Source organism: Labrus bergylta, chromosome 3 (genome assembly GCF_963930695.1).
Source record: "Labrus bergylta chromosome 3, fLabBer1.1, whole genome shotgun sequence".
NCBI lineage: Eukaryota > Metazoa > Chordata > Actinopteri > Labriformes > Labridae > Labrus > Labrus bergylta.
The window spans coordinates 1,755,523-1,772,136 of record NC_089197.1 but is presented as its reverse complement, the minus strand read 5'-3'; the positions used below and the strand labels follow the sequence as shown (position 1 = coordinate 1,772,136).

At 43.1% G+C, this 16,614-nt stretch overlaps 1 protein-coding gene across 3 annotated transcripts in view; it reads left to right on the top strand.

Annotated features, from left to right (window-relative positions):
- The window catches only part of ntrk3b (neurotrophic tyrosine kinase, receptor, type 3b), a 251,045-nt gene that overhangs the window by 92,809 nt on the left and 141,622 nt on the right, over positions 1-16,614 (top strand). For all 3 annotated transcript variants that reach the window (XM_065952443.1, XM_065952442.1, XM_065952444.1), the window contains exon 4: positions 5,748-5,816. In XM_065952443.1, coding sequence (XP_065808515.1) covers positions 5,748-5,816 — 69 coding nt within the window. The remainder of the gene's footprint in view (positions 1-5,747; positions 5,817-16,614) is intronic.

Genomic DNA, 16,614 nt, shown 5'->3' with positions numbered 1-16,614 from the left:
AGGCCCATTGTGCTGCACGCCGTCTCTTTGAAGGAGCTCTCAAAGAATCCGAGCAGCTGCGGGGAGTCTCAACCAAAAAAAGAAGTGATCCCCAGAACAATACAAGAACTTCAAGAGATGTATTTACAGAGCGCGCTCATAAGAGAACAAAAGATCTTAGCAACATCAACAACACTTAGAGCATCCACTCATGAGTGGAGGTTGGGGATGGAGGAGGAAGCTGCAGCGCAGTGTGAAGTCTTTGTTCTGTGTTTGTTGGTGTACAGGAGAAAAAAATAATGATTTCTCTGACGGAGCCCATGAAACAGGTAATGTAGCAATGTGATACTAGACAAGGTAGAGCTGTCAAGCTGGTTTAAAAAGATCCCATCAGGTATTCTTTAGATCTTACATGATAGTGCTTTTCATGGTTTGGATTATGCACCAACCCCAAAAGACCCCAACAGTTCTATGGAAATGAAGATCTACAGCAGATAAATCCATGTCAAAGACTTAAGATAACATCTCCAATAGCTGGGTGTCCTTTGAGTCTGTAATAGATGCCTGGCGGCTGTGGTTTAATATACACATCGACGTACATTGAGCGCTCTATCTTGTGTGTGCGTTCAGGCAGGGAACATGCAGACGTTTTGGCTGTCGAGGGGGGCCGGTGCAATGGACCGGTGGACCATGAGATGCACGGTTACACCAGCAGGGATGACAATGAAAAGCATGAAATATGGTCTGAGTATCATCAGGCAGACATGCAGAGCGCTGAGTGGCATAAAAACATGTTAAACAGTTTAAACCTGTTTTTTTACTTTAACTTGTTATTTGTGATCTCTCAGCTTTGGGACGGTCGGTAAGTGGGCTGTAAGAAGTAGGGGTGTTCCTATGGCGACTAATTTCTAAGTCAATTAAATGCAAATTTATACAAGTTGAATACTCTAGAGCAGCCTTTCCCAAACTTAAGACTGATGCGGCCTGCGTTGAAATACAGAAATACTCCGGGGCCCATTCTAAAAAAAAATTTACGTCTATAACTTTCAGTAAGGGTAAATAATTGGACATGGCAACATGATATTATGGCAAGATAGACACAAAAGTTTACTAAACATTATGTCCATGAATAGTCATTACAGGCCTTACAAATCACTTAAATGGTTAAATCATGGTAAATCATCATTATTGTGATATTTTGATTATTTTTAAAATTGGTGGAGGGCTTTTCGCGGCCTACCTGCAGTACCCACATGGCCCACCAGGGGGCCACGGCCCACACTTTGGAAAGCACTGCTCTAGCGGTAAGAAGAAAGCACTAAGAAAACACAGTTATGGGATCACAGCATGAGATGGAAACAAGTAGTGAATGTTAGCATTGTTAGCATTGTGAGCCTTCAGTCCTCCTTGCACGATGACCTCCACATGGCCGTTCTGGTTACGCTGTGTTTTCACAAAAAGCAGTCGTCAGCGTTCCTTAACATGAAGGGTGTTGAGACAGAACACTTAAATCTCTTTGTGAGAAACAAAATGCTGCTAAACTCGACAGGAAGAGGAAACAATTATTCTGCAGTAAATATCAGCGAGCCTCTCTCCGGCGTTTGACGGATGACGACTTGATGTCTTGACGGTCCACAGTGCTGATCGGCTGCGACACCTTGCTCAGTGGATGTCTGCTTCCCCCTTGCGTGGTCCTGAATGTCAATCTGCCGAGCTCCCCCACACTCACACAGTAGCTACCAGTGATGCTGCACTAATTAGCCAACCCTCTCGAGTAGCCCGGCCCTCCCAATGGCATCTGTGCCAAACAGAATTATTAAAGAAGGGGGGGGAGGAGCTGCACCTCCTCTGCGGAGGAGCAAACACCCTGCTTCAGTTTTAGCATTCACTTCATGGCCCTCGTGCTGGGGGGAGCCAACCCTGTCATCAATATTAACACCTAGATACATCCGCCGCTGTAACGCATATTTCTTACCCCCACCTAATAAATGTTTCATGTGAATCACATCATTAGAATTCCTCATTCAAACGAGCCACGCCGGAGACGATTTCTGGCTCCATCACTGGATGCTGATGCTATGTCTGTTTAATGGTTAAGTCAACGTGATGAAGAAGGTCTGTGTGTGTGTGTGTGTGTGTGTGTGTGTGTGTGTTTGTAGGGTGGGCAATAAACGTCCTTCCACGCTTGGAAACAGAGCTGCCTAGCTGGTAAATAGATTAATTTTCTACACCGCTAATTTTTTTAATTTAATAATCTTCTGGCCGCCCTTCTCCACAGCACTTGGCCTTCCTCACCTCCTGTCTCCCAGCATTCCAGCGTCTTTGACGGCTTGTTTGCTGATTTGTTTATATATTTATTAATTCATTTACCCCCTCTCAATCCAATTTTAGCTGACATTTCTTGTCAAGATGCGAAGAATGACCTTTGAAAACTGAACACTTCCCGCCGGAGATGTGAAGGAGGTCTCACTCTCTGCTCAGAAAACACTCCTCTGAGTCAATCTCCTCTCCACTCATCTGCTTCCTCTCTCTCTCTCTCTCTCTCTCTCTCTCTGTTAATTCTTCTATGACTATCTTTTGAATAGATAAGGTGGCTTTTAAAAGACGCTACTAACCTGTATTCTATAATCCGCCTTTGATATTCAAATATCCATTTCCACAGGCATGCCAGAAACCGGAATAATTGTAAACAACATCTTAAACTCAGAAGTATGTCAATGATGATGGGAGGAGAATACAGACCATAGTTTGAAGTTAATTTGAAAATGCTTTATTGGTATCTTGCTCGGATTCAGATGAAAAGATTTAACGTTCCAATCAGTGAGCTGTGTAGAGAGTGAGATGATAAAGGTATCTTACTCTCTGATCATTAAGGAAACATGCTATGTTGAAGTGCTGGCTTCTCTGACAACAATGCAGCAGCCAGTATGTCCTCCTTCTAACTTTAGATTCTGCTCCTGAATGCTCTGGATTTGTTTGGACCAGAGAAGGTAGGCGCTTTTAAGACCCCCCCACACGGCCGTTTTGGACGCCCCTCTGTTTGTCAGATATGAGAGCAGTTATCAGGTCAACAGGTGTTGCAGTGATGGAAGCGGTCAAGAGAAGTGGTTCAGATAGAAGTGATTGTACCCGACCTAAAAAGCCTCTGCATGTTTCTAATAAGCTCCACGAGCAGAAACGTGCTCAAACTAGGATCAATATTGGAGATGCTTTTGAAAAATGGAGAGAGGTTAGAACACAGAAAGGTTTACAGACCCATGCAGAGCTGGATAAACACTGAAGCTTCAGAGTCCACCACATGGTGACCTGAGTGAGCATCGACTTTAGAGAGGAGGGGGGGGGAGAGACAGCTCTCTATGATGTTTAGAATTTGGACTGCAGTACCCATTTTAAACACTAGGTGTCAGAGTTACATATCGCTCCTTTAAGCGTTTGTAATTATTGCTTTTGTCTGTCTCATTCAAGCACGGCTAAAGCTAACAGCTGGCCTAGCTTCAGCTATAAAATTAGAAACAGGAATGCAAAGTAACAATTATAGAAACTGTAATAATACAAACAATATTAAAACCCATGAGCAGAGCGTGTCTTTGGAGCAGCCTATCAGGACTCAGCAAGTCTTTGTTTACTTCCCAGAAGAAATTCAAACCAGCATTCCCTTTTGCATCAGACGTATTGGTCCTCTTGTAAATGTTCACGTGTGAAAGCAGACCAAACTCGACCAAGTGGATCAAACTGGTCCGTGATTCAGACCAGAGCAAACGATCTATAGGTGTGAATACGGCTAAGAGACACAATGGTATTTATGTTGGTTCTGTACTACTCAAAACCAGAAATGAATGTAGGTAAAATGTTATAGAGCAATTATGACGTGTGTGTGTGTGTGTGTGTGTGTGTGTGTGTGTGTTTCTGTGGAGTACTACTCTACATCTGGAGATTTTTGGTTTAATGTGTGCCTATTTAAGGGTCTGCATTTGACGCGTGTGTCTTTGGAGATCTGTGGGATAAATGCGAGTCTATTTTGAGGTGTGTGATTTGACGTAAGTGTTGAGCGGCCCTGCTCTGCATCACCCTGAGAGCTGCTGTTTGCTCGCCCACCTTTTCTCTCTCTCTCTCACTCCACGATGTAATATATTCTCTCAGTGTATCACACAGTCCCATTGGGAGAGCAGGTTTTTCTTTCTTTGGGAGGTGAAATTTCATGCAGCATCTTTACATATCTACACACACACACACACACACACACACACACACACACACTCCCAGTATTCAGAACAGCGCTGCATTCACAAAAAGCACACATTTCAAGGTGAAGCTACTTAGCTGCCTTTAAAGAGCGACTCCATGCAAAAAATACTTCTGTTGCTTTTTCCTGCGTGTGTGTGTGTGTGTGTGTGTGTGTGTCTGTACATCCTTGTGCGTGTGTGTGTGTGTGTGTTTGAATGCGAACTTGTGATTCAGTGTGTGTCCGTGTGATATCACAGGAAATAAGAAAGACCTGCAACATCCTTAGCCTCCTGTTGCCATGGCGACAATTCTTGTAACAGGAGTACCTAATAGGTCTTCCATACAAATGAACCCACTACAGAGTGTGTGTGTGTGTGTGTGTATGTGTGTGTGTGTGTGTGTGTGTGTGTGAGTGTGCAGGTGTATGTGTGTGTGTCATAATGAATTTAATCAGTAATGTTCCTAACTAGCAGGAAATAAAATATTTAAAATATTCACTTCTGTTCTTGAGTTCCAGATTTATATATTTTTAGATTTGTGTAAAGTTTTAGTCAGAATTGAACAAGCAGACATGTTAAATGTTTCATATGAGTCAGACATTCCTCCTGTTTTTCCTCGCTGTCTGCTCCCTTATTTTATGGCACATCCTGCATGTGTCACTTCTGTGTGGAGGACTCATTATCGCCCGTATATGCACGTGGTGATCAGGTGTTGCATTCAAAGCTGCAGACATGTGCAGAGCATTTGAGCCGTTTAAACACGGGAAAGTCAAAACCTTGACATCGGGGGGATGGGGGGGGGGGACAAAGAGCCTTTCAGTGAAGCTGCACGGGCTGATAAAAGGATCTGATGGTGTGTTTTCTATGACTAACTGCTGTGTAAATCCTCCCTCGGAGATGCTGTATTTCATAATAACTGTAAATACAGATGCCTGGTGTTCGTATTTAAACGGATTCAAAGTTCTGGTCAAATCACTTTGGAGTTTCTGGTTATTTCTTATTGAATTTAGAGGCTTCCAGAAGCGGAGGGGTTCTTTAAGTCTATTGAATTATTGGACTTGAAAGCGGTCAACTTTCTTTTATTGAGTTGGCTCAGGCCTGAAGCTGCACACAGCCGGGGCCTGTTTTTGTCGTTTCACTGTCAATAGCGCTCCTTATTCTGCAGCACTGTGCATTTACCCCTTTGCTTTTTTCCACTTTCTTTTTATTTGAGTCGGATTGAATTTATTTGATTTGACTGAGATTGAGTTTATTTGACTGGGCAGATACACATCACAGCACCAGTAGGATAAAAAAAAAAGTACAGAAAGATGTGTGCTTGTGATAAGCAAAACATAAAAAGAATTTAATTTAATTTTACCTCAAAAGTGAGCGAGAAAAACAGTCAAAATGACCCCGAGAAAGATACGCTAATTGGGTTCCTGAAACCAAAGAGGACACACAAAGTGGTTTAAAAACAGAACACGCATGACATCAAGCAAATGACATGAAATCATTCATTTTAACCTTCTCTTTGTTTTTTTTCTCTCTCTCTTCCCTCTGCAGAAACTTGTCAAAGAATCCTCTCAGCACTCTGTCATGGCAGCTCTTCCAGCACCTCCAACTCTCCGAGCTGTAAGTCTTCGTCTTCTCCCGTCTGATCTCTTTCTTGTTGGCTTTTGTTTGTCTTTTATTAGAGCAATTTATCTTCCCTCCCCCGAGCACTATCGGCCTCAATACAAATCGTCCTCACTGAACGCCATTATAATTCTTGTCTTTGTTGTACAAAAACCACTCATTTGTCTGAGTGTGTAAGAGACTGAACCTATAGGCGGTATGGCGGCGCTGCTGAGATCACATAAGTCATTTGTTGACATAATTAACCCTCACAAAGGGGAACTTAATGGTCTGGTAGGAGGAGGCAGCCAGACCTCATTCTCTTGTTTGTTATGAATATTTTAGCGTTCGTTGTGTTCATAAAATGAGTTTGCTCTTCCACCACCAGGGAGAACACTGCAACGTCGACCCGTAATGTACACATCATTACAGCTGTCAGCGCCGTCCGTCATGCCGCTCTGCTTCCTCTCGTGTAGAGACGAGGTTTAGCACGATGTGACACAAAACTATTTCCAGCAGGCCTCCTTATTGTTCTATTTTCAGAGGTAGAAGCAGGGCAGGCCCTCGGAGAGCGTGGCACAATGCTGATCTGGGGTAGTCCTTTCCACTGTACACAGCACACTCACACTGTCACCAACGTTGTATACATTTGTGTATTTAGCCTTCGGCTGAAGTCTTGGAGGAAAGACACTAACCAAAAGCCGCAAAACCGACCATGTTCTCTGCTGGAAAACGGTGGATTGCTCCCTAACCCAGGTGGGGAGCGAGTCCTTGCCCCAAGCGAAGGAGTTTAAATATCTCAAGGTCGAGTGAGGGTAAGATAGACCGCGAGCTTGATGGGCGGATTGGCTCGGCATCGGCAGTAATTCGGCCTTGGTGGTGAAGATGAAGCTGAGCCTGAAGGCAAAGCTCTCGATTTTACCGGTTGGTCTTCGCTCCGACCCTCACCTGTGGAATCGAAAAGACCAAGTACTTTGAGTTTTCTGTTGTATCTTTCATCACACTGATTTACACAAGTCTTTGGGTAAAAGACTACCAGAGCTTTGGGTAGTGACCGAACAAATTCGATTGTGGATACAAGCAGCCAAAATGAGATACTCCGGGGAGCTCGAAGAAGAGCGGCTACTCCTTTGCATCGAAAAGGAACCAGCTGAGGTGGCATCTGCTCAGGACGCCTCCTGGACGCCTCCCTTTGGATGTTTTTTATGGGCAGGCCCAACTGGGACGAGACCCTGGGGTAGACCAAGAGTTCACTGGAGGGATTATATATATCCCATCTGGCCTGGGAACGCCTCGGAATCCTCCAGGAGGAGGAGCTGGAAAACGATGCTGGGGAGAGGGACGTCCGGGTTGACTTACTGCGCCTGCTGCCACCGCGACCCGACTGGATGGAAAAGCAGCAAGTGATCAGAATCAAAGTCACAACAGGAATCTGTGGATTTACAAAATGACTGTACTGCATAAAGTTGTCAGTTGTTAAACATCATAACATTTCTTTGGAAATGGCACTTTATCAAACCTGCTAGCTAGCAGGAGGCCGCCAGCTGGAGCTAATGTTAGCCTAGCCCGTCTCTTAATGCACAGAACACAAACAGCTTATTGCAACCATACTGGGCTAACACTACCATGCAGACAATTATCTTCTTAAAGGAGTAACTGGCAGACAGACTGCAGAGAGGCAGTGGTATGAACCAAACAATCAAACGGCACACCAAGCAGGAGAAAGGTCATTGGTCGTTTTCAATTGTGTCACTGGAATGTCAATAAGCTAACAGAAGATTATTTGCTAGTTTTATAGACTAGTTGGATTTCTTCCTACTTATAAAGCTGATTTATTTATATAGCATACTCTTTGTAATCACAAAGTAAATAAGGGTTAAAGGGGGTTAAGAGGTTGTGTAAGACCCCGTCAGCTCCTCCCTCCTATCATTATTACATAATGCTCATTCTTATCCATCCTGTGTAGGAAGCACTTCACACCAGACCCCATACCAGCACTAGCCGAGTGTAATCTCACCGTGGGCCCTCGACAGACGCAGATGGGTCTGTGAATCCCTCATTGTGCCTGTTATTTGGTTGTGAATTTCTCTCTTCGCTGGATTGTACAAGTTCTTCACTCTTGTTCTTACACCAGCTGTCCCAATCCTTCTGTGGAAGCTAGCTTAGCCTTTAGCTTCTCTTACTGCTGCTGCTGCTACTTCTTTGATGCCTCAGGCTTTTATATGTGCACTTTCTTTTAACTGTAGAACAAATATTATATATGAAAACTGCATTCTGTTGTCTTTAAATATAAAAATACTCCATTAGCATTCTGAAGTAAACTTTAAAGTATGTTCTTACTTTTGACCTTCATGAATGAAACACAGCTCCTGGTACAGACTCACTTGATATCACGCATTGATTATTTCAACCACCTACATGGCAGGTCTTCCTACATGGCAGGTCTTCCTACATGGCAGGTCTTCCTACATGCACCATCAAGACATTACAGATGATCCAAAACACAGCAGCGCAACTGGTCACTCATCACTCTGCTGTTCCTCTCCCTCCACTGGCTCCCAGTTACTGCTCGTATCAAATTTAAAACTCTGCTGCTCGCTTACGATAACGTCTCCTCCTTACTTTAACTCTCTGATCCAGGTCTACACTCCCTCCCCCCCACTACGCTCTGCCAATGAAAGGCTTCTGATCCAACCTTCACAACTAAGATGCTGACTAGACTCTTCTCCTCTGTCGCCCCCCGGTGGTGGAATGAACTAAACTTTAATTTGATCTGCAGAGTCCCTCTGCACCTTTAAGAAAAAGCTAAAGACCCAGCTCTTTCATGAATACCTACTAACTTAATGATGATGAAGATGTTTAGGATGGTTTCTATACTGATTAGAGCTCTCAAGAACAGCTGTCAATGTTGTGCTTTGCCTCTGGTCACTTCCTGTCAGCACCTGTGTGTCTGAGCAGACTTTAAGCTGTTTGTTTGGACTTCCTGACGTTGTCTCCTCCTCTCTAGATCCTTGCTTGTGTTGTTCTTACTCTCTGATGTTAGTCGCTTTATAATAATAATGCATTAGACTTTTAGAGCGCTTTTCTAAATACTCAAAGACGCTGAACAAAGAATAACAAAAAAACAAAACAACAAGGTTGGCGTTGGACAAAATCGTCTGATAAATGAACTGTAGAGTTGTAGAAAGTTTGAATGGTTTTGTAGATTTCATAGTTTATATTTCCACTCACTGTGTATGAGCCTGCTAGTGAAGTGTGCTTTAGACGCCTCACAACCACAACATCATCACATCATAATGTTTTCATTGATTTATTTGTTTATGTTTAATTTAAAACACAGTTCCATTAAACCAGTCATTAAAACTAATCCCACATGGCTCTCGGTGTTAATGAAAAACAAAAGTGTGCACACAATGGCAGTAGAGTTTCTTCTATTACAAACTGAAGGTTTACATAACAAAAAGGTTATATACAAAGATCTTATATTCCATGCACCATTAAACAACAATCATCAAAGAAGTTTAATGCAGTCAAGTTTGGAATCAGACGTTCACTGATTAGCTTCACAGCAGGTTTGACTCGTTAATTAGAGCTGTAGCTGTTAGAGAATACACATATTATTCTGCCAAAATTGGATCCTTTTCTTCATATATCGCAGGAGAGATTTCCATATTTGGCTGTGCTTGAATAACTGTCTTAAGTGGGCGGGATGTAGTTTGATGAAACGGGTGTCATGGATGTCCATGCACCATTACAAATGAATCAACATTTTAATCAGGATCTTTTTGGTAAGGTACTAATAAGTTCTGAAGAATGACTAATTAGCAGCCAGTATGCTACTAATTAGCATGCTAATAAGCATCTAGTTAATGGTAAATATTGTGATCATTAAAGGAGCAGTATGTAACTCCGACCCCTAGTGTTTAAAATGGGTACTGCAGTCCAAATTCTAAACATCATAGAGAGCTGTCTCCCCCCCCCTCTCTAGAGTGGATGTTCACTCAGGTCACCATGTGGTGGACTCTGTAGCTTCAGTGTTTATCCAGCTCTGCATGGGTCTGTAAACCTTTCTGTGTTCTAACCTCTCTCCATTTTTCAAAAGCATCTCCAATATTGATCCTAGTTTGAGCACGTTTCTGCTCGTGGAGCTTATTAGAAACATGCAGAGCATGCTGCATTGTTGTCAGAGAAGCCAGCACTTCAACATAGCATGTTTCCTTAATGATCAGATAGTAAGATACCTTTATCATTTCACTCACTACACATCTCACTGATTGGTCCTATAAGTTAAAGTGTTACCTTATGTCCTGATAAAGCAGGTTATTGTTGTGTAACACTCTCAGAAATAAAAGTCATTTAGTCATAATTGATTGATGTTATAACGAGTAGTAGTTGAAGTAGAATCTTCAAAGTGTGCCTGGAAATGAAAAGTGAATACATTAAGTATGCAGAATGGTTTCTCCCAGAGTGCTGTAATATTAAAAAACTTAATTACTGGATTGTATAACACGTTTTTTTTTTTTTTTTTAACTCTTGAATAGTTTAAATAATGTGATGTATCACAAAGCTGATCATTCTTATTTTTGCAGAGTTAGTTTTTTCACCACTGGATATATGAAACCATGCAGCTTTAATTTCACATTTCTATTCCAGAATAAAAAAAACACATTGGGGGCCGCTGCGCCTGCAGGGACAGTGAAGAGTACAGTGTGAGAGTGAAACGACCTCACATTCCTCGACAGAGCTTCATCTCATGCTGCAAAACTAAAATAAGCAGCTAAGTTCATTCATTAACGCTCGCCATTCTGGATTACAGAAAACTTTTTCTTGGTCTTCAATCCTCCTTCCCCTTAAACAACCTTTTTTTCGATGTATACAATCGGACTCTTTCTGGTCCTATATGTGAAAAGCCTGCGTTTCTGAGTGAATGCTGATGAGAAGTGAGGCTTTCTGTCTATTCCATTCGCCGTGTTTGGTTAAGACTTGTCAGTCGGAGTGGCGTGGCGGCAAAGACGAGGGCCGAGGCGTTATGCAAGAAGGAAGCCGTGTGGAATCAGGCCTCGCAAAAGAGGAAATGAGTCACTCCATCATGTGCAGAGTCTCCGCCGCAGCCCTGACATCATTACTCTCCTCGCCACGCTCACCCCTAACCACGGCCGCTCAGCGGGTGCCAATCATTCAATCACTCCAAATGAAGCGTGGTTGCCGCGCACCCGCCGCCTTTTAATCATCAGAATCAAACACTCATAGAGAAGAGCCGCCCCGTGCAGCTGAACCATACGGACACTGTGTAAATAGAGGAAGATCAAACTGCAATAATCTCCGTTTTATGTGACTAAAGGCGAGTATGGCCCCGGTGCCGCCGTGCTGTTGTTACACCTTGTTATCTCCGTCACTCGGCCTCTGTTCATGTTAATTATTAAAACAATGAAAGAGTGAACAGTTTCAAAGCTGCAACATGATGAAGGTGACCTGCTGTGAATAGGAAATGTACAAATACATTCTCGAGCCCGGAGCTGAACTGTAGTCGCATCATGTGCTTTAAAAAAAAAAAAAAAGTTGTCATTGATTCATTTGTTCTTTAATTCATTTGGTTCTCTGGTTTCATTACACCGGTAATAAGAGCTCGTCAACAGAGCGACCACGGTGTGAGAATATGATTACGTTCACGCTGTGGCACATGGAAATGACTTTTATTTATATAAGGCTGAAACTGTTCATCCATCAGAGCAATGTGATCGGTAGTAGTCACCTGAACACAGACCACGACAAAAACCAGAGTTCATTAGAGTCCACATCAAACCAAGACCAAGGCCAAGGAAGGCCAATCCAATCCATGTCCAGACCTGAGTGAGGTCCAAACTGCATGAAACATGATGAAATGTGAAACATGCAAAAAAACACAGACGCTCATCAAAGTGATCCACTTTGCCGTGATATATAATATCCAACTGCAGGAGTTTGGGATTAAAGATAAAGATAAACTTTATTGAGCTCAAAAACAGTAGTATAATTAGTAAAAATATAAAAATAAAAATTAATTATATAGAGCATATAAAGCAAGAAATTACAATACAGATAAAATAATATAAACACTTTCACTTGTGGAAAGACAGAGGACAGTTCTTATTAAAAAACACACACACAGTAACCCTTTTCACACATACAGAAATCTCCTGAAAAACTCCAGAGATTTGGCTACCCGGAGGTTCTTCAGTCTATGTGTGAACACAAACAGCCGCATTTTTCACGTGGACTTTACCTGGAGTTTCTCCTCCAGACCCTTAGTGTTTTATCCGCAGAAAGTCCGAGTGAGCTGATGTCTGAACGCGGCCGAATATACTCCGGAGGTTTCAACTGGAGCCAATAGAAAGAGAATGACATTTATATAGTGACTGTCTAAAGTGTCTGCACGCGACCTCTACGATCTCCGTGCTCTAATTAAACGTCTGCATTCTGTTTTCTGTTGGTCAGTTTGTTGTTCTCCTCTCTTTAGTGGATGTTGTCATTCCATTGGATTACACATAGCATTGATATAAAGACAAATATTCTCATTATAACGTTGTGTAGCAGACTCTGTTACTTCGGCCGCTACTTCCGCGTTGTTTATTTACGCCTTACTTATGTCTTACCTCAGGAAATCCCCCCGCATCCCCCCCCCCCTCCCCTCTGACAGGGAAAGTCCCCCGCTGTGAGGAGCATATGTGAACGGCTAGGTCGGGAGAATCTCTGGAGAAGTCCTCCTGTAAATATCTAGATATTATCCGGAGTGCATATGTGAAAACGGCTCATGTGTAGAATTACTGATTGTGATTGGACCCCCACCTTCCAGTTGAGGGACGAGTGCATCTACCACTGAGCCACAGCCGCCCAGACAGCGATGTGATTGGTCACACTTAATATTAAACACAACATTTCCTGACTTATAAGTGCGTCTTTACTCGTAATAGAATTCTTTATTCATCGACCTCGAGGTTAATGCTGCACGTCCTCGTTAACCTCAAACAGCCTCTAAGCGTGAGGTCCAGAGCTCACTATCCAGCCCACACTGAGGCTCAGACTACCTGTGAGGAGCCAGCCGTTAAAGGAGGAAAAAAAGGAAAAGCGACTCCCCATCAGTCAGTGTACATTAAGTCTGTTTTTCTCTTATCAGTCGCTCCTTATCAGCGCTAGTGAGGTGTAGCTGCAAAAACAGCGGCTTTTGTTTTGCAGGTTGGTTGCACAGATATTTCACACTCCTTGCAGTATCTTAATATCAGTGACAATGACAATACTATCAGCGGGATCTCAATAATCTCAAGTCTTTTGTGGCTCCTGTGAAAAGGCCCCAACATCACATTGAAGCTCCACAATAGATGTCTGCTGTGTGCCGCCTCTGGATGAGTCGCAGATAATCGGCTCTGCCTCTTTGTCTGCGTGCCCTTTAGCCAGAGGAGCAGAGCTTGCTGCAGTGTGCTGCGCAGGCCCAGCCAATCACAAGCCTGAGAACAGCAAGCAGGGGTTGAATGTGGCGGCTAAATGCTAAATCTGCTGCTGAGGCTTCCGGGGCGATATTACTGGAGATTATGTGAAGCAGAGTTAGCGGCAATCACAGATATAGGGGCTGTCTTCGAGGAAGCTCATTCTGTCTGGTCCACACAAAAAAAGAACAAAATATTCCCCGTCTTTAGTAAGTGAAGAGATGTGCCCGAGGCGGCGTGCATCACCAATCCCTTTATTCTGTTAGCACTTCTTTAATCCCAGCTCTCTGGAAAAAGCAGGGGGCCGACCCAAAGTCAAACATTTACGCCTCTCACTGCAAAATGGATTTCTCTTTGAATATGGATGAAATATGAATAGATCAAATGTGTAATCTTCTGATTTGACTGCCAGTGGATTAAGGATGAATTAAACATGACATTTTTCCAAAGGGCTGCATGACAGGTAAATTACTCAATTCTAACCCTCGTTTTATTAGCAGCTCAATTGCACTCGGGGCAAACTCTTAGTGAAAAAACATAACATGTTCGGTGACTGTTCAAGGAACTTCAAAGAGCGACGTGGCAGGAGGAAGCCGGAGTGTTGAAATGTTAAATGTGGAAGAAAACGACCGGACTGGGGGGGCGGAAGGGAGCGGTGGCCTCGACTCGACAGGTCAGCTTCAAAACTAAAAAAACACCTGCTAGGATGTGTGAGGCGACAACCAGGGGAGACAAAGTGCTGCTGATTAATTATTTTTAATTGTGTGAAAGCAGCTAGAAGTACATATGCAAATACAAGGCCTGCCCCTTCCAAAGCAATACACATCGACACCGTGGTATACTGATGAGGGTTTACAGTCGGCGCGCTTCCAGCCGATATCCGCCTCCCTCTGAATACAGTTAACGTGTTAGCTCTCATTGTGGCTTAAAGTCACAGTAGTTTCTTCTTCTTCTTGCTGCTGGGACTTCAGATTTCAGTCTAAAAACTTGGAGTCCAGCACTGAGTGTGATCAGCTATGATTAAGTTCAAACTTAGCCAAAATGTAATTTCCCATTTCGGACGGATGTGAACGTTTGTGACATTAGATGTACTTGTTTTGTCTAATAGATTGTAAAATTGTGTGTGTGTTATATCTGATAAAAATAGTTACATGCATGCATTCATTACACGACTTCAAGAGCTGTCGGCTGAACCATGTGTACATGATTTTATTGAGGAACTTTTGGTTTGTGTCAATTTTGGCGCCCCCCCCTGTGGTCGAAATGAGCATGTCTGATTATTCTACAATTCTACAATTCTACAATTCACTTAGCAGGCTCTTTTCTCCAAAGCGACGTACATCAGAGAGTAAGAACAACACAAGCAAGGATCTAGAAAAAAGGGAACAATGTCAGTAAGAGCAAACGATCAGCTTTGAGTCTGATTGGACACACAGGTGCTGACAGGAAGTGACCAGAGGCAAAGCACAACATTGAGGGCAGTTCTTGAGAGCTCTAATCAGTATAGAAACCATCTTATAAGTCGTCGTTATCAAACAAAAACCATCGTCATTACCATCATCATCATCAATAATATGGAGACCATCATCATTAAGTTAGTAGGTATTCATGAAAGAGCTGGGTCTTTAGCTTTTTCTTAAAGGTGCAGAGGGACTCTGCAGATCACATGGAGTTTGGAAGTTCATTCCACCACCGGGGGGCGACAGAGGAGAAGAGTCTAGTCAGAGACTTAGGACCCTGTTGACCCTTGCTGATCTTATGAAGGCTACTTCTTCTTTGTGCTGTAGGTCGCCTCATCCGACACCTCCTCTCTAAAACGCAGTAGTTCTAGATATAAAAAATAATAATATAGAAATAATAAGACTTAATATGTGATGGTCATGGTTGTTTCTGTAGGTCATAAAAAGGCATCTTCAATCATTCCAGTCTGTTTCATAACCACAAGTGACACCTCATCATGTCAATCTCATTCACAGAAAGAAGTTTATTGTCCAGTGAAAAAAGGTTTTCTGAGAAACTGCATGCTACACATGCAAAACACAATCTAAAGATTACAAACGCTTCTCATTTCTGTTACATTACAGCGACAGAGATTTCATCAACCAGCCTTTAATCATTTACTTAACAGTAAAGAAGCAACCCTTATACATACTAACCTGTCTGGTTAAATCTTTTTTTTCTAATGTCGCTATGGAAACAGGTTTTCTAAATACAGAGAAGGCGACTTGAGAGACAAAATTGACTGCAAGAACATCTTCAATAACACAAGAGGAACATTTATACTCAGGCAGGGATGTCATTGAAGCGATAAAATGACCAAATCTGAAAAAGAAAAAAGAAGCCTGTGTGAGACTTGACGGTGGGTGACAGCGCAGGCTTCAGCCTGAAGGTGAGTAAAAACATTTGGCCTGTAATCGCAGAAACTGGAAGTGTGGTGGTTCTGAGCAGCTGCAGGGTCTGGTTATGTGTAAAGAGTGATGACGTGCTAACTGAGTCATTACAGAAAACAAAATTGCAGGAAAGGTCAGACAAAGGTAAAGGCTCCGTCTACTGTAGATAATGGGCAGGCAGTCAGTGGAAACCGGTGCTTATTTATACATCCAGAAACCGAGGAGCCGCTGCCGGTTGAAGGTCTCCTTTTAGCTCGCCGTCGGTTTCCAGCTCCTGAGAAACATGTCAGGATCTGCAGCAGCTCAGTGCTTCACTGTGTTCAGCAGGTAGTCAAAAACTTATTCTGTCTGTCACTTTGTGTTGAGCAGTCGGGCGCTCGGGGGGGATTTTTTAGAGCTTCATTACTAAACAGAGCTGCCTGGTGAGTCTGGACCAAGCCGAGAATTCCCTTTGCTCCCATGACAGGACGGCACGGTGACTGTAGCGACTTATTCCAGGGTGTCTTATTGAGTGTAATGGGCGCATAAAGGGGAACTTTCTCTCATCTGGTTGGTGTTTTAGTTTGGGCTGGGAAATTCATGGTTACCCACCCTCGATATGAAGCTATCCATTTAATCCCAACATTCATTTTCAAACTCAAAATATACAACGTTATCAGCACAGAGGGGCATCTGAAGCAGTTTGCAGTTTGATCCAGCAGAGGGCACTCTCAAAGGTGACTTGAGTCTCTCCTCATTAAATGAAGACAGTAATGTTGCGGCAAAAAGCAACGTGGGCGATTCAGGAGATGCTGAACTTACTCGTCTCTCTGCAGACAGCCGCCCACTGCTTTGGTGGAGAGACTCAGGGCGAAGGAAGATTCCTGCAGCTATTGTGCGGTTGTACCAGGAACCTCTGTGCGCTCTGACCGGGTGTTCTCGTCAGCAGGTAGTTTTGTAAATAAAGATATAGCTGCTCTCGATCCA